At 37.9% G+C, this 27,790-nt stretch overlaps 1 protein-coding gene across 1 annotated transcript in view; it reads left to right on the top strand.

Moving 5' to 3' along the window:
- The window catches only part of LOC132165582 (ferrochelatase-2, chloroplastic), a 36,190-nt gene extending 9,494 nt beyond the window's left edge, over positions 1 to 26,696 (top strand). The window contains exons 4-11 of the mRNA XM_059576208.1: positions 3,344 to 3,487; positions 8,156 to 8,257; positions 11,357 to 11,460; positions 11,556 to 11,682; positions 17,852 to 18,004; positions 23,420 to 23,520; positions 23,715 to 23,916; positions 26,247 to 26,696. Coding sequence (XP_059432191.1) covers positions 3,344 to 3,487; positions 8,156 to 8,257; positions 11,357 to 11,460; positions 11,556 to 11,682; positions 17,852 to 18,004; positions 23,420 to 23,520; positions 23,715 to 23,916; positions 26,247 to 26,471 — 1,158 coding nt within the window. The 3' untranslated portion in view covers positions 26,472 to 26,696. The remainder of the gene's footprint in view (positions 1 to 3,343; positions 3,488 to 8,155; positions 8,258 to 11,356; positions 11,461 to 11,555; positions 11,683 to 17,851; positions 18,005 to 23,419; positions 23,521 to 23,714; positions 23,917 to 26,246) is intronic.
- Positions 26,697 to 27,790: the final 1,094 nt, after the last annotated feature.

The following is a 27,790-nucleotide window of genomic DNA, read 5'->3' on the forward strand; positions in this document are numbered from 1 at the left end:
TAGGCACAGACTCTCGGGTTCACAAGGGACCCCTCTAGAAAAGGAATGAGGCCTGCTGTTGACTTCCAGGATAGAGAACGTAATTGTGCTAGAGGCCAGGGAGGACCTATGGTGGAGAGAGCATACCACTAAATCCATTGCTGGTGGAGGAGGACCAATTGTTGGCGAGATTGAAGCCATGATCGTCATCACCATCTGATGCTCATGTTAGAACAATCGGGACCACAAGGGGCTTAATTATGGAAATTGAAAAGCAAAAATTCGTGATAGAATGCTTTCAAACTAAGGGAGTGTTGGTGTATTTTATCCTTTTATTTATTTTTATCTAATAATATTGACATCTTGTAATATATATTTCTTATATATATATATATATTACTTATCCAAAAAAGTTATACATTACTTATCAAAAAAAATGTTTCTTAAGAAATGATGAACATTTCATACATGTTTATAACTATGCATGTAAGTTGCGATAGAATTAGTACTCAGAAATATATTTCTATATAATGTGCTAATATTTCAATGGCTTGGATTTGTAAACCCTTAGCCTTTTTGGCTAATATTGCATTTGCAGATGATGAAAATGGGGCTAAGAATCTTGCATTCTCATTACTTTAAGCTTGTGTCTCACATAGGTTCTTCAAAATCTGTCAACTAGTAATTATTGGCACAAGTATTGTTAGGTTGATAGTCCCTGGACATTTTGTTGAAATTTAAAAGTTCATATTCGTGTACATTTGTCACTTGACATACCAACTAAAATATGTTGACTGTAACTATGCTGATTTGTTTGCCTTGTAGTACCAACCAATGTGCCTTATGTTTCTTTAATTTTTTTTTTCTTGACTTAAATTAACCTGTAAAGGGACCAGATATTTTAGACTGCATTTCAAGTCAATAACGTTAGTTATTTTCCCTAAACTAATGTTGAAGAGAACCAGTCCAAATTTTTGAAGTTGCCACATTTTTTACTGTTTACATGTTTATTTTACAGTTACCTGCAATCATTTATAATTATAAATGGGATGGTTCATTGGAATGTTACTTTCACCCGTAGTAATTATAATTATACGGGGTGAAGGTCAAATTTGGGATGGTTCATTGAAATGTTACTTTCATGGAATTATAATTATAATTTTACAGTTATAATTATAAATGGGGGGGAAGGTCAAATTTTGGGAGGATTGTTGGTGTGGTGAGACGTCTGTCAAGGATGCCTTTCCGGGTCTCTTTAATATTGCTTGCAATAAGGATGCTTCCATTGCGGATATCCGGGAGTGTGTAAATGGGATGGTTCATTGGAATGTTACTTTCACCCGTAGTATTCATGATTGGGAGGAGATGGCCTTAGCCTCTTTCTTCTCGCTCTTGTACTCGTCTTCGATTCGGGGGGAAGGGGAGGACCGGATGTGATGGATCCCTTCAAGAAAAGGGAAGTTTGAGGTATGCTCTTTCTATAGGATGCTTGCCTTTAAGGAGCCTAACCACTTCCCGTGGAAAAGCATTTGGCGCACCAAGGCTCCTTTGAGAGTGGCGTTTTTCTCATGGTCGGCCGCCCTTGGGAAACCTCTCACGTTGGATAATGTTCGAAAGAGAGGTATCGTTGTGATTAATCGATGTTGTATGTGTGAGGCGGATGGGGAGTCCGTGGATCATCTCTTTCTTCACTGTGGGGTTGTGCGCAAGTTGTGGGATGTTATCTTCTCTTGCTTTAACATGTGTTGGGTTATGCGTAGAAGCGTCAAGGAGATGTTCGCTAGTTGGTGGGCGGGCGGTAGAACGAGTAGTGCTGTGGTATGGAAGATGGCTTCCCTTTGTCTTCTATGGTGTCTTTGGAAGGAAAGGAATGCGAGATGCTTCGAGGATATGTCGAGGGATCTTGAGGATCTTATTCACTTCTTTTTGTACACTTTATTCACATGGACTACAGGCTGGCTTGCTCCTTTAGGGATCAATTTTCCTGATTTTCTCCTTATGTTCTCTTCTTCTTTCTCTCCTATTTAGTCGCTCTCTTGTATACTTTCTGTGTACTTGCGTTGCGTTCCTCTACGCTCTTCAATGCATTATTAGTTATCAAAAAAATTTATAATTATAAATTTCTACTTAATGGCTTATCTATTATATGTGACAGTTTGAAAGTTATGTTTGTTATATTCTTTTTGTTATTCAAGTCGTATAACGTTTTTACTAAGTTATTTGAGTTGGCTATATGGATTTTTTTTTTTTGGATAGTTTGCACCATGCAGTGCTATATTTCTTTATAATCACAGTTGTTAAATTAATGAGTAAGTGATTAAATTTACCTCTTTCTATAAGTTTAAGCTTTTGGGATAACTGGTGATTTAACATAGTATTAGAGTCAAAGGTCTTGGGATCGAACCTTGACTCCATCAATTCACCTACCATTTAAATTAAATATTCAGCATGTTGGGCTTCACCTAATAAAAAGGTGTTAGAGCCCACATGTGAGGGAGAGTGTTAAACTAATGATTAAATGCTTAAATTTACTTCTTCTTATAAGCTTAAGTTTTTGGGATAAGTAGTGATTTAACAACAGTAAATGAGGTATTTTCCCTTTTTCCTTTCCTATTCTTTCCCCTGACCCTGCCACAAAGAAAGATGTTCACTTCTGAAAATATCCCATGATGCCTGTTTCTGATTCAAACCTTAATGGTTGGTTGACAAGGTTACTTCATATTAGCCAAATTTAAAACCATGATCATCATCTTATTAGATATAGGAAATATTTCAATACAAGATATTTTGGCAAACCTTCACAAAACCCAGTGGGTTGTACCTTTATTCTTTATATCTTCCTGAACCTAGACAATTGAATCTATGCAATGTAGAATTCATTTCCTTAGAATTATTAATTCTATATGATATTTTTTTTTTTGATAAGTAAATCACTACAAAGTTAGGAAATTTCAACCCTATGGAATTAGCTCTACATAATTTGATATTAGGTCTTACAGTATCTTTATTCTTTATATCTTCCTGAACCTAGACAACTGAATTCTATGCTATGTAGATTGCCCTAGAATTATTAGCTCTTTATGATTTGATATTAGATCTTGCAGCATCTTGTATGTTATTGTAATTGCAAATAAGCTATAGTTAGATTGAACTTATTATTATTTGCAGTGCTTCTGCAAGGGCCACTTTGATATAGAAGTCAACTTTAATTGATCATCATAATTTGTTTCTCTTATCGCCATCATCATTTTTGGGGTGGGGCTGGTGTTGGGGATTTGTCATGTATGATCACAAACCGTTGAGGCGGGACATTTGTTTTGCCCTTGATGTTGCTGTACTCATTTGACTTCATATTATTGGACAGGATATTATACGACTACCAAGGTTGTTTCGTTTTCTTCAAAAGCCCTTGGCACAATTCATATCTGTTCTCAGGGCTCCGAAGAGCAAAGAAGGCTATGCCTCAATTGGCGGTGGTTCTCCACTTCGACAGATAACTGATGCGCAGGCATGATATCTTCTGTTAAGATTCACCTGGATTTTCTTAGTAGCAAATATTTATTATCCTTCTGATTTATAGGTGTATTCATCTATTAATTTAATTATTTATCTTATACATGAGTTTAGTTAATTTTGGTATATGCATAAAAGTGTATAGAGAATTTGCTAATCAATCAGATTCGAGAAGCAAAAGAAAAATGTTTAAGATGATGCTTAAAATATTTGTAAATCAATCCTGCTTCCTGCCAAAATGATATATATCTCTGTTGATGTGATCACTTAATATCCTAGGTTGTTTTCTCTTCAGTCTTATCTTTTAAGTTGCAGAAATTTTTTTTCTGCCCCCCGCTCACTTTGATTCTGCTAATAGATACCTCAAAACATCATCCACAGAGATTAGTAGTTCGATGCATTGTGATCTCTAGTGCAATTTAAGTATTAGTCACAGTAGCAGTTTTAAAAGAGCTTTTATGCATGAGTATGGGGTAAAGGATGAAAATGGGTCTCAAAAGGGTTCCCCTGTGCTGACAAAATCCTCTCTTACAGGCTTCTAGTATAGTACTCTGGTTATGCAATATCAAGATAAAATGGAAAGCAGCACAAATATGTTGAATATGGACATTTTATCCCTTTTGCTTATTTTATGTCATCAGCAAGACCCTAGATAGGTGTGTTTGGTGATAAGTCAGGACGGTTGCTTGAAGGTTTTTAAGTTGGGATTCTTTCCCTCATATTCCACGCCATTTATACGTCGACGTAATCCTTGTTCACACGTGTACGGGCAGGTGCAATAAGAAGTACGTGCATACACGCCCATGTATGTGCATGTGTGCGCGCACAGCTTAAAATAAGTGGGCTGTTTGGAGCGGGTGATGTTTATACCAATGGTTTGGTGTCAGATCTGGGTCATTTTATTTTTTATTTTATAGAACTACTGTTTATTAGGCTTGTTGTAATGTTCTTACAAGAAATCTGCAATGATGGGGGTTGCATCTTGTTACTGAAGGTGGGAAGTTCACTTTGATAAGAAGCAGACTTTAGCCATTGACCCAATCACAGGGAAAGGTCCGAGCGGAGAGCGTGATGGAGGCTCTTCTTTCGACCCATCCCTTTTCCCTGTTTCAGAATAGGCCGGTGAGGCTATAAGTGGGCTTTCTCTGAGCATCATCGATGATATTGTCTGTACCCCTCCTATTCTGAGTGGGGGTTGGGGCCTTCTCCTTCCTCCACCTGAGGCAGATTTTGGAATGACCCATGAAGCACCAGTGAGCTTAGTTTTGGTGAGACAAGCTGAGTTAAGGGTTTCTTGTACACCCTTTGACTATTCTAGGCCTGCTTTCCCTGGTTCTTCCTTGGGATTCGGGGTTCCTTTTGATGGTCGCTGTGTTTCAAGGATGGGTGGGGGTCTCTCCATTGGCCCTTGCTCTTCCCCTTGGGTATTGGGAGCTTTGGGGGTTGTAGGTTGTGCTATTGATGCTTTGGCCGAAATGGAGTTGAGGTGTGATGGGGAGTAATAGAGAGTTGGAGATTTTCAAAGGGGTGGATGCTTTGTCCCCTCTTAGTTCTTACCCCCTTGCCTTGTTGGGGGACTTGGGTGGCTTAGGATTCAAATGTTCTGATTGGGTGGTGTAGGTTGCAATGGGATTCTATCGACTTGCAGGGGTCGCTTGTGATGGTTTTGAGGGGCAGCTATTGGCTATTCTTATAGCTATCGAAGCTGAAGAGAATCGTAGACAGAAGGGTTTGGCTTCTACCCCTAAAAAAAGAAACGAAGTAGGGAGTTGAGAGGGTTGGAGTGTTCAATTAATTATGATTGAAAAGAGGAGTGATCTGGTTGTGGTAAGGGAAGGAAAAGGGGTTATCAGTTTCTTCTATGAAGCCTAAATTGATATCGTGGAATGTGAGGGTTGAATGATGGGGAAAAATGTTTAAGGGTGAGAAACTTACTTAGAGAGTGGAAGGTTGATATTGTTTGTTTTCAAGAAACCAAGATTGAAGTCATGTCCCATAGTGTTGTGCGTAGCTTGTGGGGATGCCATCATGTGGATTAGTGTTGTTTGGATTCCAAAGGGGCTTCAGGTGGTGTTTTGTTGATGTGGTACAGGAGGGTGGTGGAGAAGATAGATGAGTTTGTCGGGGAATATTTTGTGACTATCACTTTCAGAAATGTTGAGGATCACTTCACTTGGGCTTTTGTGGGTGTCTATGGTCCTAACTCTGATAGGGATAGAAGGCTCTTATGGGATGAGCTGGCTGACCTTATTAGCTGGTGGAATTTGCCTTGGTGCATTGGGGGTGATTTCAACGTTACTAGATTCCCTTGTGAGAATCGAGTGAAGTTCATTTATGTCGAGCTATGGTGGAGTTTTCTAATTTCATATCTGAGCAGGGCTTGATTGACCTTCCCCTTGTTGGTGGTTCTTTTACATGGTCGAATAGTTGGAATGTTCCATCCTGGTCCAGAATTTATAGATTCTTGATCTCTTTGGAGTGGGAAGGCCAGTTTCCTGGTGGGACTCAGAGGAGGCTTCCTAGAATGTGTTTTGATCCTCCTCGACTGTGGTGACTATGTGGCTAAAGTCTTTTCCATGGCTCTCCTAGCTTCATTTTAGCTAGAAAGCTCAAAGCCTTGAAAACTGATCTAAAGACATGGAATGAGACTTTTGGCAATTTTTTTTGTTGATAAATAATTTTTGGCAATTTAGAAAGGAAGAAGACCTTGTTAGTAGAATTACATGTTTTTGATGTCCATGAAGAAGAAAGGGCCTTAGGCGATGTGGAGAAAATGAGGAAGGCAGAAATTGTTATTGAGTTAGAAAGAACTACTCTCATGGAGGAGGTGAGTTGGAGGCAGAAATCTAGAGTCTTGTTGCTCAAGGAGGGGGATAAGAGCTCAAAGTTTTTCCATAGAATGGCTAATTCCAATAGAAGGAGGAACACCATTGATTCCTTGTTGATTGATGGCACAAATTCTACCAATCAAGTGGAGATTAGCGAGCACATTGTCCAGTATTATAAGGAGTTGTTTACCAAGTAGTGCGATTGGAGGCCTTTGGTGGATGGCCTTTCCTTTGACTCCATTGATGAGGCTAAGGTTAGTTGTTTGGAGAGAGAGTTCGAGGAGAGGGAGGTTTGGGAGGTGTTGAAAGCTATGAATGGCGCCAAGGCACCAGTCACTGATGGTTACTGTATGGCGTTTTTCCAAGCATGTTGGGTTGTTCTGAAAGAGGACATCATGAAGGTCTTTTTTGAGTTCCATGCTAGTGGTAAGTTTGAAAGAAACTTTAATGCTATGTTCCTTACCTTCATTCCAAAGATACCAAGGGCTATCGATCTCTAGGATCAGCTTGGTGGGTAGTATTTACAAGATGATTACAAAGATTTTGGAGAACATGCTTAAGATGGTATTGAACAAGATCATTTCCATGTCACAAAATGCTTTCATTCGAGGTAGGGAAAATTTGGATCCTATTCTTATTGCCAACAAATGCCTTGATAGTAGATTGAAATTTGGAGTACTGGGGGTTATTTGCAAAATGGACTTTAAAAAAAGCATATGATCATGTCAAATGGGAGTTTCTGTTGTATATGTTGAGAAGATGTGGGTTTGGGGGGAAGCGGTGCTCTTGGATAGCTCATTGCATTTCATAGCGTAGTTTTCAGTCTTGGTGAATAGCTCCTATGAAGGCTTTTTTAGCAGTTCTCAAGGCTTGAGGCAAGGGGACCCTCAGTCTCCTTTGCTGTTTGTTCTAGTGATGGAGGCATTAGGTAGGATGATTTCAGCTGTTGTGAGTGGTGGTTTGTTGTTTGGATTCTCTGTGGGGACTGGGGTTGATATTTCTCATCTCTTGTTTGCAAATGATATTTTGATTTTCTATGGGGGATCCAAATCATCTATGCATTTTACTGTGCTTGTTTTTATTATTTGAAGCTGTGTTGGGCTTGAAGACGAACTTAGCCAAGTCAAAATTGGTTCCAGTGGGAAATGGTGTTAAGGTGGATGGGTTGGCTTGGATTTTGGGTTGTGGGGTGTTGTCACGGTCGTTGAAGTATCTCGGTCTTCCTTTAAGGCTAAAGTATATTTGGGATGATGTTATTGAGAAGATAGAACATCGATTGGCAAGTTGGAAATGATTGTATTTGTCTAAGGGTGGGAGGATTACCCTTATCAAGGGTACCCTATCCAATTTACCTTTAGATGTCCATAACTCAATTACCTACGTATTTCATGTCCCTACGAAGTGAGGATTACCCTTCACTTCTTTGGACACCATTGAACAAAAGCACACTAATTTATTGAATCTATTGAACTTGCAAAACGTCATAGGAAGTTAACACTGTATTCTAATTGTAAAACTTCAAAATTTGAAAATTTAAATGTTGAAAGAAGTATCATATCAAGATGATGCTAATGATGGACATGTGGAAAGCTCATGTGATCATTTTGTTTATGGCTTGATTATTTATTTCTTCACATCACCTATTAGTACACTTTAACTTTTCATATACGTTACGTACATCTCTCAAAAAGTACAAGTATGTTATGTTGGCTGATGGTTGGAAGGCTTTTAATGCTGTAGGCACTCATTTGTACAATTTTGCTCTTGAGAATTTATCCTTTTGCTCAAATTTTGATCTTATCCTTGTCTATTCCTTGCCTCTCCTATTTATTCAGGGTGAAGAGTTGAGGAAGTTCCTTTGGGCAAAGAATGTCCCAGCTAATGTCTATGTTGGTATGCGTTACTGGCATCCATTCACTGAAGAAGCTATTGAACAGGTATCTGGTGGGCCCTAACATTGTTTTTCCAACATATTACTGGATAGTGTAAGATGCCATTGGTGGATTTTTTTTTTCCTGTTATCTTTACTGCTTGTTTTTGTTTTTTTTAGGATAATACTTCTTTTTGGCTTCGTATTTGTCCCCACCCCCTCTCAGTGAAGTAATTTTAGGCTGAATCCGTATTTTTTAAACAAAATTGGACACATTCAATTAGTTTAGAAAAATCTGTCTTACTATAAAATATGCTCTAGGCTAGTTTAGTATGTATTGTTTAACCTATCTTCTATGCTTTTTGTTTTTTTTTGACGGAGGAGGTGGGGGAGTTTTGCTGCAGCTTAAATGGTTCATGTTAAATAATTGAACATGTTTTTTATCAAATGTTTGTTGTCAGCCACGTGAATTGTGCTTCTCCACTGTGATAGAGAATGCAATCTTCAGTGTTGCTGAAATTTTTTTTTCAGATGTAAGCTTGTAGTCAGTCACAACTATTGTTGCAAATACGTTATGTAGTGTAATCAAGCGGAACTTCGGAAATTTTATGGTTACACCGCTTATATCTGATTTATGAGATGCTTTCTAATTTGGGGATTGCTTATCTCTCTCCATATATATGAATGGATAAATGAATACGGAAAGTAGGTATTGGAGGTTTGTAGCAACAAGAAGCAGGTGCTTTGGAGTGCTAGTCTGTTTTGTTTGATTGGTGCATTTGGAGAGGAATTTTATAATTGCACGATCTTAAACTTTTGGTTCTCAAGCGTAGGCTGAGCACCACGCCCTACGGGTGAATCGCAGCCCTACCCCAGGCCCTATATGTGCCTGGGGGTGGTTTCAGGAACCGCTTGCCCGTCCATGGGGGCGGAGACAGGCCGTATTCACCCCCATCAGATGGTTATATTTTTTAGGCCCAAACGGATGGGTAATTTTGTGGGTTATTCTCCTATGCAGAAAGGCTATAAAGGATGAGAAAGGGTAAAGTTGAAAATTTGGCAAAAAGGAACCAAACCAATCAGGGTATTTTGACCATAACTTTTGACCTTGAGCTTCGATTGAGGCAAACTCAGCGGCGTTGGAAAGCTTATTCCCAAATATACAACTTTGTGTTTTACAAGAGTTTTTCAATTCGGATGTTTGCCAAGTCAAAAATGGTTCAGAGGATTCTGCAGATGTGCAGGTGCGTTATGACGAGAATTCAGCCCGTCATGACTCCCCGAGGCAGAAACTTACTGCCTGGCCGCGTGCAAAGCCCATCATGATGCCCTTTTCTGCCCTTTTCTGATTTTCTTTTTATGTTCTCTTCTTCTTTCTCCCCACTTAGTCGCTCTCTTGTATACTCCCTGTGTACTTGGGTTGCGCCCCTCTGCGCTCTTTAATGCATTATTACTTATCAAAAAAATGATGCCCTTTGAATGTCAAAAACAGTCTAGGGACGTTAGAACCCTGTTAAGACGCCTTGATGAAGCTAGAAACTATCTAGGGACGTTAGAACCCTGTCATGATGACCAGATGACGTTAGTAACTGTCTAGGGATGTTAGAACCCCATCACATCCACGTTTTGATGTCCTTCTGACATTGTAAGGCAGTGAGCTCTATGTGGTTCTGCGTCATGTCCACATCTTCACGTCCTTCTGATGTTGCAAGGCAATGAGCTCTCTATGGCTCCGCGTTACGTTCATGTCTTGACGTGCTACTAATGGTCAAGGACAAAAACTCATCCTTTTCACACCAAACACTTGGGGGATGAAAAGATTTACACTTTAAGATTTTGAACACTGAATGAGGCCAATTTCTAAAATTTAACACAATGTAAACGATTGAAGCAATCAAGCAAATATCATTGAATAAAACATTTTTCGTTCTCTTTTAATTATTTCTCTTCTTCCAAGTAAAACAACCTGTAAACATCATTCTAATTCATATTGAATTTAGAGAGGTGTGCTGTCCCTCCCCAAAAAAAAGGAAAAAGAAAAAATCCAGTGATTGTGGTGTTGGTGAGTGTGTGAGTTTAATGAACCAAGGTTCACCTGGCAAAGAGGAGTTGGTTGCTTGTGTAGTTGTGTATTGTTGAGAGAGAAGAAGAAGAAGAAGAAGAAGACGATGACTAATAGATCTTGGGTATACTTATCAAATGCCCAACAAAAAATTGGTTACACACCCTTATGTGCTTTGAAATGTTTAAAGGATCCCCATACAATATCTAGAGTGTCTCATAAATAAATTTCTTTACAAGTTTCCCTATAAGGAGAAGGGAAAATAGAAGTATCCAGAATTTAAATATAAATAATATTGTAAGAGGGGGAATTCAGTGTCGGTAAATGTTGTAAGAATACCATGCGTGTTGGTGTACCTCAAAAGGTGCCTTTTTTTGGCTTGAGCTACTGCTTTATGAAAGCTCCTTACAATTGATTACTACATTAAGAGCAAATTTATCGATGTTGATTAGTGTTATATGTACAAGTATATTCACAAGGCAGTTAGTCATCCTATGGCTCAATGTGATTTTGCTAGAGGTTTTTAGTCTTTAGTTCTCTCTCTATTTGGGATTTCTTGGGTAATGCCTAAAACATTGGTTGAGACTTGAGATATGGGGCTAGCAGGGAACTTATTGAATGAGAGAAAAAAAAAATGTTGGGTAGCTGTAAAGGGAGTTTTGCAAGTTGGGATCCAAGGAAGTTATGAGCTGTGGTGAGCGGTACATGGGTCCCATTTTCCGTTGAGTTATTCTGGTGAGTTGTGAGCATCAATTGGTGACCCCCTTTCTCCTTGCTTTACTCTTTTGTTGGTTGCTCTCTTGTCGAAGCTATCAATGAAAATAGCATTCATGTTCAACATCGAGTTGGCTTAGGAAATTAGTTGATATATATCATAGTTTTTCTTTCTTTGAATGTCATACCAACCACGTCTGTCGATTATTCTGCTCTGCCTTCATTGTTTCAGTGAAGATTTATTTTTCATTTAACCTACTACTTTTCGTGAACAAAGTTTTGGTTTTTTATTTTTTATTTCATTTTTATCTGTCTATTCCTAAACTGACTGCAGGAATGAAAATATGGATCTGTCTTTTGATATTTATTTTATTTAAAATAATCTTGTAGATAAAGAGAGATGGAATTACAAAGCTTGTTGTCCTTCCACTTTATCCTCAATTTTCAATATCAACTAGTGGCTCAAGCCTTCGACTTCTGGAGAGTATATTCCGGTGATGACCAAAAACATGCTGCTATTTTGTTATGATAATCGAAGACAATAATGTAATATCTATTGATGTGACAAAGTAATTAATTGGTTCATCAGGGAGGATGAATACTTGGTCAACATGCAGCACACAGTAATACCTTCTTGGTACCAGCGTGAAGGGTACATAAAGGCCATGGCAGATTTGATTGAAAAGGAATTAATAAATTTTGGCCACCCTGAACAGGTACTGCATCTTTACTTGTCTTTATTATATTTTTACTCGTTGAATTTGGTTGTATTGTTTCTTTGTTGAGTTATCAATTTTGATTTTTTGTGCTCCGGAACATGTGAGTTTGTTTGATTTATGGTTGTTCACATTCCAATTTTTGTTCCTTGAAACTTTTGATACCCAAAAACCTATATTTTCGTTAAATAGGTATGCCTCATGTTAAGATAACCGTCAATTATCTTAACATGATTGGTGTTCTAGGGTTCCCAGTGGTTCGCATGGGGTGGGGTTATGGAAGTACATAAGTAGGGGGTGGAGGTTGTTTCATTGTCACATTAGATTGGTCCCTGGATTTGGGTCCAATATCAGGTTTTGGGAGGACTTTTGGTGCGGTGACATGCCTCTCAAGGATGCGTTTCCTGGACTTTTCAATATTGCCTCCAATAAGGAAGCGTCTATTGCGGATAACAGTGAGTGTACAAATGGCTCTGTGCAGTGGAATGTTTCCTTCATTCGTAGGGTTCATGATTGGGAAGTGGAGATCTTGGCCTCTTTTTACACTCTTGTATTCGCACTTGATGCGTGGGGTAGGGGATGATCGGATGTGGTGGATCTCCTCTCGTAAAGGTACTTTTGAGGTTAGATCTTTTTACAGGATCCTTGCTTCTAAAGATCCCTCCCCTTTCCCTTGGAAGAGTTTATGGCGCACCAAGGCTCCTTCGAAAGTGGCTTTTTTTGCTTGGACGGCCGTGCTTGGGAAGACTCTAACCTTGGACAATGTTCGGAAGAGGGGTATTGTTGTGATAAACCGTTGTTGCATGTGTGAATCGGATGGGGAGTCAGTTGACCATCTCTTTCTTCATTGTGGGGTTGCGCGTATCCTATGGAATGCCATTTTCTCTCGGTTTGGTTTATGCTGGGTGATGCCTGGCAACGTTAGGGGGCTGTATGATTCTTGGTGGGTGGGTGGCAAAGCTCGCAGTGCTGTTGTGTGGAAGATGGTCCCTCTTTGTCTTATGTGGTGCATCTGGATTGAGAGAAATGCTAGATGTTTCGAGGACTTGTCTAGGAACATTGAGGATCTCACTCACTTTTTCTTGTACACCCTATTCACTTGGACTGCTGGTTGGCTAGCACCCTTAGTGATTAGTTTCTCTGATTTCCTTCTTATGTTCTCTTCTTCTTTTTCTCCCTCTTAGTCGCTCTCTTGTATACTCCCTGTGTACTAGGGTTCGCCCCTCTGCGCTTTGATAATGCATTTTTACTTATAAAAAAAAAATTATTGGTCTGGATGAAAGTTGAATATTTTGTTGTTTTCTTTCTTAGCGAAAGAGAAATGCTATTTAGCATTCTCCCAACATTTTCAGCTGAGTTGGCATGTTCCATCCACCATTGGTATTTTTTTATTTTTTTCCCCCTTTTTAATTAAGGTGAATGAAGCATGTCAACTCAGCTGAGAATGTAATGTAGGGTGGAACTTACCCCCTACAAGCGTTAGGAGGTGGGTGATTGCTTGAGTTTCGTTCACCAGCAGCTCATATGATGAGGATGCGAATTCGAGGGCGAATTCCCTCCAACTTGGGGAGGATGATGTAGGGGGAAATTTGCACCGGACGAGTTCTACTAAAAATGCTATATCTAGAGTTTCAGACATCCGATTGGAGCAAGCTTTGTGGCATTGGAAAGCTAACTCAAAGATCTACAAAGTCGTGTTTCACGAGGTTTGGCTAATTCCGATGTTTACTAGGTCAAAACAGGCTGCAAAGAGAAGATTGAAAAGCTGAATGAAAATAAAGGCAAGAATCCAAGAAGGAAATACTTGATTGCTCTATTGGGAACTTTAATGAAGATTTTACTCCAGCAAATCAAATAATCCAGCAATCAAATATATTTTATTTAATTATTTATGTTATTTAAATTAGGATTTTATTTAATTGTAATTTTTCATTTATTATTCTAGAAATTTCCATACTAGGGCTAGAGTAGAAGTCTTAAACAACTTACACTCCTTTTACTTCTAGGGTTAGGATTTGGGGGCTATAAATACATGCTTATAGCCTCGAGAAAGGTGGTTTTTTTATTATTATTAAGTTTTTATCAATAAGAGTACTCAGAGTTGAGTTTCTTCATTATTTTCTTTCAAACCCTAGATCAACTTTAGTGTTTTGAAAAGATTTCTTAGATCTTTGATAATCTCAAGGTCTTAGAAGTACTTATCTCTTCTTCTTGCTGTTCTACTTTGCATTTTACGAAGTCACTCTACATCAGAATGTTGGGAAAATGCTAAAGCGAAATTATAGTTGATTGTGTGATATGTTGAAGATATGCTGCTGATATGATTTTGTTTCCAGATTTGACTTCCTTTTCATACATGTTCTCATTTATTGTAATTCCATATTAGTGTGTGTTGCTTCTTTATATAAACAAGCTTAGATGTATCATTCGATCATTGAGAAGTAAGAAGAATTCTTCCTTGTGGAAAAGATTGAGCGTCGGTTGGCTAGTTGGAAGATGATGTATTCTATCTAAGGGTGGCAGGGTTACACTTATAAAGAGTACCATTTCCTACTTACCCACGTTTTTGTCTCTTTTCCCCATTCCTATTGGCTTGACAAATTGTATAGAGAAGCTCCAACGAGATTTTTATGGGAAGGGATAGGTGAATAATTTAAATATCACTTGGTTTGTTGGCCCAAAGTTGCTTTCCTATTTCTGTGGGAGGCTTGGGGATTTGGAACTTGAGGTTGTTTAATACAATCTTTTTGGGAAGTGGCATGGCGTTATGTGCATCAGAGAGAGGCATTGTGGAAAGCTGTTGTGGATGCTAAATTTGGTAGTGCTTAGGGCAGGTGGTGCTCTATTGAATCACTTGGGGCCGCACAGGGTGGGGCTTTGGAAGAATATTAGGAGGAGATGGAGGTTGTTTTTTAGCCATATCAGATTTGAGTTGGGAGATGGGTTCAAGATCAAATTTTGGAATGATGTTTGGTGTGGAGAGATGACCCTCAAAGAAGCTTTCCCTGATTTATATAACATTGCTCAAGTGAAGGATGCGTCTTTTGTGGTTAATTTGGACTTCTCTAGTTCCCTTATGTGGAATGTTAGCATTATTCGTATGGCTCACGATTGGGAGGTGGATGTCTTGGCTTCCTTCTACACCTTTTTGTATTTTCATAGAGTGAGAAGAGAAGGGGAAGACAGGCTTTGGTGCGCCCCATCTCACAAAGGGAAGTTTGATGTTCGTTCCTTTTACAAGATTGTCGCTTGTAAAGATGCTTCTCCTTTCCCCTGGAAGAGTATTTGGAGGACCAAGGTTCCTTTAAAAGTGGCTTTCGCTTGGTCGGTGGCTCTAGGGAAAATTCTTACCATGGACAATTTTAGGAGATGCATGTCATCGTGGTCGATTAGTACTACTTGTGCAAACGGGATGGGTTAAAGTGACGTAGCGGAAGACTAAGGTAACTAATCAAAGAGCAGCGTCTTTGATTCTGCAAGGAGAAGCGTCTTCGTCATCTACCCAAAAAGATAAAAACAAGCCCGCAGGCTAAAAGAAAGATAAAACTCCGCAGAGTATTTGAGAGAGAATTCTCTGATTTTATAATAATTCAATTGATTGAGTTTTACATAATAAGCTCTTCTATTTATAGAAGAGAAATACTTGTAGAGAAAGTAAACCTAATCCTAGTAGTAATAGTAAACCTAATCCTAATAAGGAAAGGAAAGTAATTAAAGCAAATCTAACCCTATTAAGAAAAGAAATTAAATTCCTAATAAAATAAAATAAAATAAAAATCTTAATATAAAATTGACAATCAGCGGGAATCGTGACAATCTTTCCTTTTGTATTTCTCCATTGTTTGAGAACGGATAAAATTCTGATCAAGCGGCGTTGCTCCAATATTATTTTTGATATTTTCTTTATTTTCGTTTTTACCAAAAATAAAGGTAAATATCGTCCTACATCAGACACCCCCACTTGAAAAAAACTCGTCCTCGAGTTTTCATCGGGACATAGCACGAGCGGCTCCTCTGAAGAAAGGTACTTGGAGAAATCTACATAGATAGCATCAAGACACGATTTTTTCTTTTCGTCTACTTCCGGGAAAATTCCTCCATCTATTTCTTCATGAATGTCATCTACAACTTCACCATTTTCTTCAAAGGAATCAACAATTTTCGAGGTGATCATGATGAGTTGCACCTGTGATGGAGGAGGTGGTGGTTGTTCTTCCACTGATGTAGTCGTTGGAACAAATAGTTGTGGCTGCACAAATTATTTCTCTAACAGCAACTCCAAATTAACAGCCTCAACATCCTTTTCACCACAATTAATATTCTCTTCATAGATGGTGTGCCTATTTGTAGATTTATGAATACGGTTATGGAAATGTCGACTATGGCTTACGTGATCGTCAAGGAATCTGTCAACATAAGGATAGTGAACGGGTTTGACTCGGATCCCATAGTCATCTCTAGCATCATTGCCCCTGTGATTCCAATGGGAACCCATATGCATGAGTTCTGACATTTCCCGCATCTCCTGTTGCATAGCGTGCATAGTGTGCTTGAACTCTTGGAATTCGGTTCTCCAAGGAGCCTCTGATTGCTTGATATATCGCTGGTAGTCGGATCTCGAAACATCTCTCTCACGAATGGTGTCGTTATAAAAGTTGTTGTTGTAGTATAAGTTGGCCATCGAATCCAGATAATGCCGGCTCGGATACCTCATGAATTTGGCTCTCGAAAAAGCCCTTCCCCTACAAGCAGCGTTGTTAGAGAAGTTTATCACCATTGCGCTGATTGGCCATGATCAGGATAAAACCTGGCTTTGATACCAACTGACGTAGCGGAAGACTAAGGTAACTAATCAAAGAGCAGCGTCTTTGATTCTGCAAGGAGAAGCGTCTTCGTCTTCTACCCAAAAAGATAAAAACAAGCCCGCAGGCTAAAAGAAAGATAAAACTCCGCAGAGTATTTGAGAGAGAATTCTCTGATTTTATAATAATTCAATTGATTGAGTTTTACATAATAAGCTCTTCTATTTATAGAAGAGAAATACTTGTAGAGAAAGTAAACCTAATCCTAATAGTAATAGTAAACCTAATCCTAATAAGGAAAGGAAAGTAATTAAAGCAAATCTAACCCTATTAAGAAAAGAAATTAAATTCCTAATAAAATAAAAATCTTAATATAAAATTGATAATCAGCGGGAATCGTGACAATCTTTCCTTTTGTATTTCTCCATTGTTTGAGAACGGATAAAATTCTGATCAAGCGGCGTTGCTCCAATATTATTTTTGATATTTTCTTTATTTTCGTTTTTACCAAAAATAAAGGTAAATATCGTCCTACATCATAAATCATGCTTAAGTGTTGAAATTTATGAAAGATGCTATAGGTTAAATCAATTCGATCATTGTAAATTATCATTGTTGGGTGCTGTATCATTATAATTACCAAATTGAGAAAGTACAATAAGTTACTCCTTGTATTCTCTTCTACATTAACATGATAGAAGTTAGCTTGAACTCTTGGCCTCAAATGGAGGTCGTTCATGAAACTCTCAAGATGAATCTATGAATGAATGACTGTTTTGGGTAGTCCCCCCGTTGTCATTTCTTGAGTTATTAAATTTTAGAGTTTAAATTTTCAGGGGACCTCTTTATATATCCATATACTTGAGATACTCCTTTTGCATTGTACTATTGCTTGGGAACTTTGATTGTTAGTTTTCTAGGATTTTTTTTTTTTTTTCTTTTGCGTTTTGGGGAGGCGGCTTCAAAAGACATTGAAGTAGTTGTGTGTGGAATGTTGTACCTTATGCTTGATGTGGAAGTGAAATTCTCATTGCTTAAAACTGTTATTATTATTTCTAAGATTACTTTTCAATTTTGATGGGGGTACTGAGGGGTTTTGCTTCTTCCTCATTTTTGGATCTTTTAGGGTTGTTTTTTTTTTTTTGGCACATTACTTGTATACTTCCCATGTACTAGGCTAATGCGATTTTTTTTTTCAATAGACTCCTTGTACTTGTAAAAAAATTATTATTTACGTATTGAAAAATATGTATATCAAATCGTATTTATGCAATTTTCTGTTTGCTGCTTTATAAGCTTCTCTTAATTACGTCAAAGCTACAAAAGCTTTAAATGTCAGTAATTCTAATTGCAAATGTGGATTGTAGGTTATGATATTCTTTAGTGCGCATGGGGTGCCGCTTGCATATGTGGAAGAGGCGGGTGATCCATACAAGGCAGAGATGGAGGAATGTGTGGATTTGATAATGGAAGAATTAGAAAAAAGGAGGATCACTAATGCTTACACTCTTGCATATCAGGTACTTTGTTTTTTAATGTCCATTTGAGTCCCATGCTACCATCTTTATGTTTCCTTAATATGAGAGATGAAGAATGATAGTTCCTGTCATGTGCTTATGGATAATAGTGGACTCTAAACCCCTTTATTAAGAAATACTTCTTATTTGCCTCTAGAATTTTGTATGTGGGGAGTGAAGCGTGGGAAAGTGCCACAAATAATTATTCATTCTTACTTGGATTTTTGATGAAAACCGATCACTCCCCAAATGCAAACGGACATGGTAACCACTGAAAATGTAATATTTCCTAAACCTGCATACAAAATTAAAAAAAAAAAAAAAAAAATACCCTAATGTTCACAAAATCCTCAAGTAAATATTCTCATCTTCCAAACAATTTCAATACCTAACATCCACATAATATAAATGTGTTACAATATAATTGAATGATTAAATTCACCTTTTGCTATCTGCTTAAATTTTTGGGATAACTAGTGATTGGACATGATATTGTAAGCTACTTTTATGTGGCTTAGGGTGTTTTGAAATTGCCATTGCATGTTTTTTTTCTAAAAAATCGGGAGTCTGGCTCATGTTTTGGTACAAAAACTGCACCTACAAAATGTACATTGTGAAGAAAGAACGAAGCAATTCCCACCCCATATTTGCCCTCATGCGCCCCTGGAAGAGGCGTTGCCTACTAGCGCTCACGCGTCGTCGCTGTTAACCAATTTTTGGGCATTTTTGCTACACAGAATGATCATTCCTTTAGGAATAGAAATGACTATTATTGGGAATACAAGGAGCTGAAATGGAATGACCATTCCTATTATTTAGTTTGGTGACAACATAATCTCTCACTAGAATTGAATCAAAATTACTAAAATACTCGAGATTTACTAAAATACTTCAAGGAATAGTTATTCTTCTCATTTTTGAGAGAAATAGGTATTCCTCTTCGTAGGGGAGAATAAATATTCCCATGGGATTAGATATTCCTGGAACAGTGTGCAACCAAACAAAAGACTAGTTATTTCATATGAATAACCATTCCATTCCAAGGGTTTATTGCGCTTACCAAACATGCCCTTTGGGGATGTTGGACGCCCTAGTCCTCCAAATACTCTTCCAAGGAAAATATGAGTCAATGTTAGGAAGAAGAATCTTATAAAATGATTTGGCCTTAAAAGATCTCCTTTTCGAGGGCGTCCAACATAATCTGTCATCACCTTCCTGACCCATCCTAGTGGAATAATACAAAACATTGAAGAAAGAGACGGAGTCCACCTCCCAATCATGCACCAACCTGATGAAATTAATGTCCTAATAAACTGTATCATTGCTAACAATCCTAAGGTCAACCCCCATAGCATCCCTATTCCTTGCAAGGCAAAATAACTCCAAAAAAGATTCCTTCAAAGGATGATCTCCACACCAGAATTCATGCCACAACCTGATACGAAAGCCATCAGCCACTTCAACATTAGTAAAGCTAGAGAAGGCATCCCACCCCCTCCTAATGTGTTTTCAAAGACGCACCCTGTAACCTCCAGTGATCCCCTTGATACACACCATCTACCTGTCAAATTGGCATGCTTCTTATCGCAATCTGACACCAAAATGCCTCTCTCTCCACAACAAACCTCCATAACCACTTACCCAATAGAGCCTGAATAAAACTAGACAAACTCCTGATCCCCAAACCTCCAAACTGAATAGGAGTACAAGCCTTCTTCCAATTAAAAAGATGGAATTTAGGCTCATTATCCAAACCACCTCACAAAAAATCCCTTTGCGATTTTTCTGACAAATTAGCTACACTAACCGAGATAGGGAAGAGGGAAAGGACATAGGTAGGAAGGTTGGAAAGAGTGCTCTTAATCAATGTTATTCGACCACCCTTAGCCAAGTGGAGTCTTTTCCATCCTTCTAATGTTCTCTCTATTTTCTCAATGATGGAATCTCAAATACACTTAACCTTAAACAAAGCACCCAATGGGGGTCCCAAATATTTTAAAGGCAAAGATGAGACCCTACAACCCAGGATACGAGCCAACCCACTCACATTCGACACATTACCTATAGGAATCAATTATGATTTGACGAAGTTAATCTTCAACCCTGAAGTAGCTTCAAAACAAAGGAGGATACATCTAAGGTATCAAAAAGAATCTAGAGCAATCTCACAGAAAATGAGGGTATGATCGGTGAAAAAGAGATGGAAAACAGATACGAGGTAAGTCAAAGATAAAGCCCCCATTCATAGCAACTGACACCATATGACTCAAAGCATCCTCAACCATCACAAAAAGGAGGACTGGGGGGAGGGGGAGAGGGTCACCCCACCTCAAGACTCGAGAGGTATTGAAAAAACCACTGAGTGTACAATTAATCAAGATTGAGAACTAGACTGTAGATATGCAGTGTGCGATCCACTTCTGCTACTTCTTCCTAAGTCCACATCTCCTTTGCAAGTAGAACAAAAAGTCCCAACTGACATGGTCATAAGCTTTCTCTAAGTCCAATTTACACAACCCCTAGCTAGCCTGATTTGAGATGGCTATCTACGCATTTATTAGCAATGAGAATTGAGTCTAAGATTTGATGACCTCTGATAAAAGCATTCTAAGTATAGAAATGATGTTTTCCATTATACTCTCCATTGCAGTTTTCAATTTATTCGACTCCCTACACAAACACCTCAGTCTTAAGTGATATTTGTCTCTTTCAGGAGGGGGCAGGTATCCAGGGTTGACCCCGGTCCCACCGAAGGTGGTGTCAAGGGTTCCACGTCATAAAAAAAAAATCATATATATAATGTTGTTCTTTTACAAAGGTCCCTTATTTCTTTCTTATGTTTGCTTCTACATAAAGTTCTTCATTAGATATGATTGTCTCTTTTCAATTATTTTCTTTTCTTTTTCAACTCAAAATTCTTGAGTATGATATTTCAAGCAAACAATTTCTCTTTATCTCATCCACCATTTGTGTTTTCATCTTTACTTTTTTTCTGTTAAATGCTGTCGTTTCTCTCTTTATAATGAAGTATTCATAACATTAAAATTAATGCATAGTGTGTCAACAGTATCCTTAATATAGAACATACTGAAAAACTAAGCATATATAATTATGTAAACTAGATATGAATTAAATAACTTGTGCATTGCACGTGCTTTAAGCTAGTTAGTAAATATACTTAACATGTTTTAAAAAGAATGGTTCTCCGGAAGGCTTCTTCAACAGTTAGAGGGGAATTCGACAAGGGGATCCTCTCTCTCCGTTATTGTTTGTGCTTGTTATGGAGGCTTTGAGTAAAATGGTGAATGCGACGGTAGAACAAGGCCTTTTGTCTGGTTTCTCGGTGGGAAATAGGGTTTTATCGGAGTTGATGGTCTCTCACTCTTTATTTGCTGATGATACTTTGATTTTTTGTGAAGCCTCTATCGAGCAAATCATACCCTCTTATGCTTTGAAGCTGTTTCGGGTTTGAGAGTGAATCTGAGAAAGTCAAAGATTGTGGCCATCGGGGAGGTGGAGAACATTGGGGTTCTAGCTAATATCCTTGGGTGTAGTGTTGCCGAGTTGACTATGAAGTATCTGGGTCTCCCCCTTGAGGCGCCGTTCAAGGATACGGTTATGTAGAATGATGTGATTGAAAAGATGGAGTGTCAGATGGCGGGTTGGAAGAGGATGTATCTCTCTAAAGGAGGTTGCCTAACTCTCATTAAGAGCACTTTGGCTAATCTTCCGACTTACTTTTTGTCTCTATTTCCGATTCCTATAAGTGTAGCTAAAAGGCTTGAGAAAGTCTAAAGAGATTTCTTGTGGGGAGGAATGGGAGATGAGCCTAATTTGCATCTTGTAAGTTGAAACCAAGTCTGTCGTCCCCTTTGCTATGGTGGTCTTGGCATTCAGAAGCTGCACCAGTTAAATCAAGCTCTATTGGGGAAATGGCTTTGGAGATATGCAAATGAGAGCGAGGCTCTATGGTGTAAGGTTATCAAAGCTAAATATGAAGACAAGGAAGGTGGGTGGTGCACGAAGGAGGTTTTGGGTTCCCATGATGTGGGCCAATGGAAGCACATTCGTCAAGGTTGGAATTTGTTTGCCAAAGGTATTCGGTTTGAGGTGGGGGAGGGTTCGAAAGTTCGTTTTTGGCATGACATTTGGTGTGGGGATAATTCTTTGAAGCAAGCCTTCCCATCCTTATACAGTATCGCTAGACACAAAGAAGCTTGGGTGAAAGATAATTTTACTTGGAGGAATGGGGTGGTCGAATGGAATGTCATTTTTGTTCGGCCCGTCCAAGATTGGGAGATGGATTTGGTTTCTCCTTTCTTTGATCGATTGTATTCTTGCAAGGTTTCCATAGGTGTTGTAGATCGTATTTGCTGGTCCTTGTCCAAGAAGGGCAAGTTTGAGGTTAAGTCGCTTTACAAGGCTTTGTCCCATTCCAATCAAGAGGTATTTCCTTGGAAAAGCGTTTGGCATACTAAGGCGCCTATGCGAGTGGCTTTTTTCGGGTGGACTGCGGCTCTAGGCAAAATTTTGACTCATGATTCTTTGCGTAAGAGGAACATAGTGGTAGTGGAGTGGTGTTGTATGTACAAGAAGACCAGAGAGACAGTCGATCATCTTCTTCTCCATTGTGAGCTCACAAGTACTCTTTGGCATTCGATCTTTAGTCAGTTTGGGTTGCATTGGGTCATGCCTTGCAAGGTAGGGACTTGTTCGATAGCTGGTGGTCGGGAGGACGATTCCGAAGTGCGGTTGTGTGGAAAATGATCCCTCTGTGTTTTATGTGGTGTATTTGGAAGGAAAGAAATGATAGATGTTTTGAAAATTCCTCTAGGACTATAGAGGAATTGACTCATTTTTTTTTCTTTAGTCTTTACTCTTGAACAGCCGCTTAGCTAGCTCCATTAGTGATTAGTTTTTCTGATTTTCTCTTTCATTTCTCTTCCTCTTAGGCGCTCTCTGTTTATACTTCCCGTGTATGTAGGTTACGCCCCTTTGCACTTTTTATTTATATCAATTACTTATCAAAAAAAAAAAAAAGTAACTTTTTCCTGTGGATTCATTGGTTGGATGAAATGTCAATGGGCTCAGGCCATTAAAGCCTTTGAAAATTTATCTTGAAGATAGACTTGTCAAAGAAGCCAGAACTTTCATTCCTATCTTATGTTTGAAGGGTCAGCCTACTGAACTTTTTTCGCCATCAATTGAATCAACTTTCTCATAAGTTTCTGTTATAAAACCATATAATATTTGTTAAATTAGTGTATTTCACAAAATAGAGTTTAGAATTTTTATATTTAGTATCATTTAGATGATAATAGTAGTGAGACTTTTTAATGTTCCATGTGTGTAAACGTCTTATTGCATATTATCCATGATACCATATTGGAACTCAGTAGGCAGTAAATGTTTTTGCAGAGCAGAGTTGGACCCGTGGAATGGTTGAAACCCTATACGGATGAGACAATAATTGAGCTTGGGCAAAAGGGAGTGAAAAGTTTATTAGCTGTCCCTATTAGGTAATGTGTGTCTTTACCATTCTTTCTATAATTTATGCTAGGTATAGATTCTCTTCATGTTGGTCTGTCATTGACTCTCTCTCTCTCTCTCTCTCTCACACACACACACACACATGGGCGCACCACATATGTTTAGACATATTTAGCCTGTGAAACTTAGCTGTGCTGTTAAAGTTTTGAAGCTTGGTTCACAGCTTTGTCAGTGAGCACATTGAAACTCTAGAAGAAATTGATGTTGAGTATAAAGAATTAGCTCTAAAGTCTGGTATAGAAAAATGGGGACGTGTTCCTGCTCTAGGATGCGAACCGACCTTCATTTCAGACTTGGCAGATGCTGTGATTGAGAGTCTTCCTTATGTTGGAGCTATGGCAGTCTCAAACCTTGAAGCTCGACAGGTACCTTTGTTTTGGAATTGAATTGATATGCTATGTGTAATCGAACTTTACAGTTTGGAAAGGATACTAACACTATAAGCTTTGATAACACAATGGATCTTTTGTAAGAACGCTTTATGTGTGTTTCCAAAGTTCTACTTTATTATGGGTGGTAATTATGTGTCTTCAGAGATCTCCTCCATGTAAAAGATAGTTACTGTATCTGAAACAAAATCACATGTTATTGAGAGTTTACTATATAAAAGGATATGAATCTTACTTTTGAGGGCTGGGGAGGAGAAATTTTCTGTTACAGATTTTTATATTTTAATGGGCCCTTAAAAATACTTAGTTGTTAGAAGTTGCAGTATTGTTAGATTTCTTATCTGCCAAAAGCTTATACATGTTTTGGTGGCCTAAGAATATGGGTCAGCAAGAAAGGTTAATGTTCAAGCTTTTCTGCTTTATTCAGTTTACATTCTTTTTTCCTGGTTGTGTAATATAAACTTTATTAGTCCTGAACTTTGGTGAGGCCTAGATACTTGAGTATAGGATAAATTTGCTGTCATGATTAAGAACGGAATCCAGATTAATGATGCATCAAGACTTTAGGCTGACCTGTTTTACTCTTTTCCACATTTCTCTATATCCTTTACCTTGATTACATTTGTAGTATTAGCATGTAAGTATTGCCAAATCAAATGCCATAGAATTTATCAGTTGCTTCTGATTTCTATTACATCAAATTGACTATATGAAAACCCAAGGGGTTGTTCTAGTGTTTCCCCCAACTTGTGATTTCTCACCATGGACTTCTGGTTTGACTCCTTCTCACTTGTATCCAGTCAAATCTTTGGGGCCATCCCTAAGGGTTTATTTCTAGAATTGTCTGGTTGGGATGGTGCTCAGAGAGTTTTGGACACCTCGGTAGACAAAAGAAAAAAGACTATGATAGACATAATAATTACTGGTTTATATGAGAATGAGTCCAGAGAAATTCCTGAAAGGACTATATGATGTAGAGCCAACAATAATCACAAAAATCAGAGTTAAAGTAGGGAAAAGAGACGAGAAAGAAGCTAGAGGAGAGGAAGAAAGAAGTTAATGGGAGAGGAATAGAGAAAGAAAGAATTTAAAGGGGGAGAAAGAAACAAAGCTAAGTGGAGAGAAAGAGAGAAATGAGAATCAATGCCATATATTTTTATTCCATCAAAGCCTGCCTCTGTTGGAGTACAAACACACTTAAATAGACTTGCAACGAAACCCTAATCTAAATGAATTTGGGCAAAGCCCATTTATTTTATTACAAAAATACCATTGAATCTTGAAATTTAAATAAAACATAAAAGTAAATACTAATAACCCAACTAATAGGACCTAAATAAAACTACATAGATCAGTATTACCTCAAAATTAGAAAATTAGAAAATTAGAATTGAATAAGATTAAATTAAAGTAAAATTCTTGTCTCATCCCTTGCATCACTATATATTTTGGAAGGATTATTTTTTCTTTGAAATAAGTAGAGATACTTTTACCATGTTAAATCATTACTTGTCACAAAAGCTTTAGCTAATAGAATTGGTACATTTAATCATTTAATTAATATTCTAATGCTTCTCCTTATGTGTAAGCGTAAATTCCTTATCAAGTGAGGCCTACTCGTGAAATATTTAATTGAAATAGAAGGTAAATTACATAGACATGATTTTAACTCAGGACCACTACTGTGATACCATATCAAATTGTCACTTATCCCAAAAGCTTAAACTAATAGGATATAATAAATTTAATCATTTAATTAATATTCTAACATACCCCTTGGCTATCATTTTTTATTCTTTTGGATTTCGTAACATATTTACAATGTGTGTTGTTATCTTCTCCTATGATTGAAACCACATGCCTCTATTTGCATATCTAATATGGCACCTCCCATCACTTGTTTCATTACTTGTCTTCTAAATGGACTGCATTTCATATGTCACCCTCATTTGTTAAGGTGATTAAGTCTTGTGCTATCCTCATTACCATCGTGGTCCACCTGAACACATCAACATTTTCTTTGAAGAAACAAAGTCAAACTGAAGTTTCACTTCCTAAGTTGTGGTTATGTTTGTGACAAGTAAATGGTCCATTTTGTTTGTTGATATCCAGTCAAACTGTCCTCTTGGATTTTTCTTGTGAACTATAAGGAAAAGCTGACTTCTTGTAGCATTTCTCTATCTTGATTAGTTATATAGACAACCTATCCTCGAGCAACTTCACCACAGTTCTTTGCTTTGTGCTTTTATGATGCTTGCCTTTTGTCTCACCTTTTGTAGTCTGATCAGAGGTTGGGGCTTTTGCAGTCTTTGGTTCCCCTTGGCAGTGTAGAAGAGTTATTGGCAGCATATGATTCACAACGCAGGGAGCTACCACCACCAGTTACAATGTGGGAATGGGGTTGGACAAAAAGTGCCGAAACTTGGAATGGAAGGGCAGCTATGCTGGCAGTGCTTGTTCTATTGGTTCTAGAAGTCACCACTGGGGAGGGTTTTCTACATCAGTGGGGCATATTGCCCTCGTTTCGGTGAATCTCTCTCTCCCGTCCCCCGCCCCTGCGACCATGAGAAATTAATGTAGACATATGTAAATTTTGTTTATGCATACTGTTGGCATCTTTCATACTTGTATGGCATTGTGTCATGCAGCATTATTATGCATGTCACACGGGATCAAATTTGAGTAATAGTCTAGTGACAACATTGAAGTGGGTGAAAATTTTTATAAAAAAAAAGTGTCATAGTGGTTTTGGTTTGTATACCTACCTGCAAAATGTTGCCTGAATGTATGCTGTAAAGCCTTTTGCTTTGTATTTAGATTCCTATTTGTTCGTTTCCAATGTTTGGAAATGGTCAAAAGGTCGTTTGCGGACTAAAGGTTTCATGTAATTTGAAGGTTGTTTAACAATATTCTTTATGGGCACAAATTTCCTCCATGAAGAATCACATTAACATTATGATTGATCGGTCTTATAAGATCAATGAGAAAGGGGCCTTTATTTATGGTTAACAAGTGAAAATCGACCCTTAAATTAATCTGCTCATCATAAAGGAAGCTCCCATTTGATTGGTAAGAGAACGTTAGGCTGGCCCAAGATATGAAGTGCCCGGAGGGTGAATTGGCTGTCGGTCAAGTTGAATTGGTATAATTACTTTGAGAAATGCTACATTTTTCAGAAGATTTTTTTTTTCTCAAAAATTAATTCTCAAATGATGTGTCACTATTTCATAAGTCTGTGACACATTTCTCAAAATAATAAATCTCATGGGATGATGACATATTATTTGAGAATCAATTTTTAGAGAAAACTTTTGGGAAGTGTAGCATTTTACGTATCTTTTCATCATACAAAAGATTTAAGATCTAACCTTGGCGATAGCAAGAAAAGTGCCCTTTAGGTGAAGGTCCGTGTCGTGGGTCAATTAGTTATCTAATGGATGTGAAAAAAAAAACACAAAAACAAAAAACAAAACAAAATATTGGCATGAAAAGGTTTCTCTACCAACAAATCCTCAAGACAGAGTAAACCACAGGGTAACGAAACAAATTTTGTTCTGCTCAAAATTGGTAAAATAAATCGATTTACTAGGGGTAGGTATCGGTTCAATAGAGCCATTTTCGGTCAGTTAACCAAAATTGTTGGTTAAATCGGTTAATTCACAGATTTACATATTTATTTCGAAAGTTTTGGTTAAGCGGATATTTCAATTAAAATCGGTTCGGTTAACCAGTTAACTGTGAGTTTTTTTAATTGGGTCATAAATTGATTGTTTTGGGGGGCTCAAATTGTGTTTTGGGTTAAAATAGCTTATTAAACTAAATAAATTTTAAATGAGCCCATTAATTAGCA

The sequence above is a fragment of the Corylus avellana genome, chromosome ca11 (assembly GCF_901000735.1).
Source record: "Corylus avellana chromosome ca11, CavTom2PMs-1.0".
Taxonomy (NCBI): domain Eukaryota; kingdom Viridiplantae; phylum Streptophyta; class Magnoliopsida; order Fagales; family Betulaceae; genus Corylus; species Corylus avellana.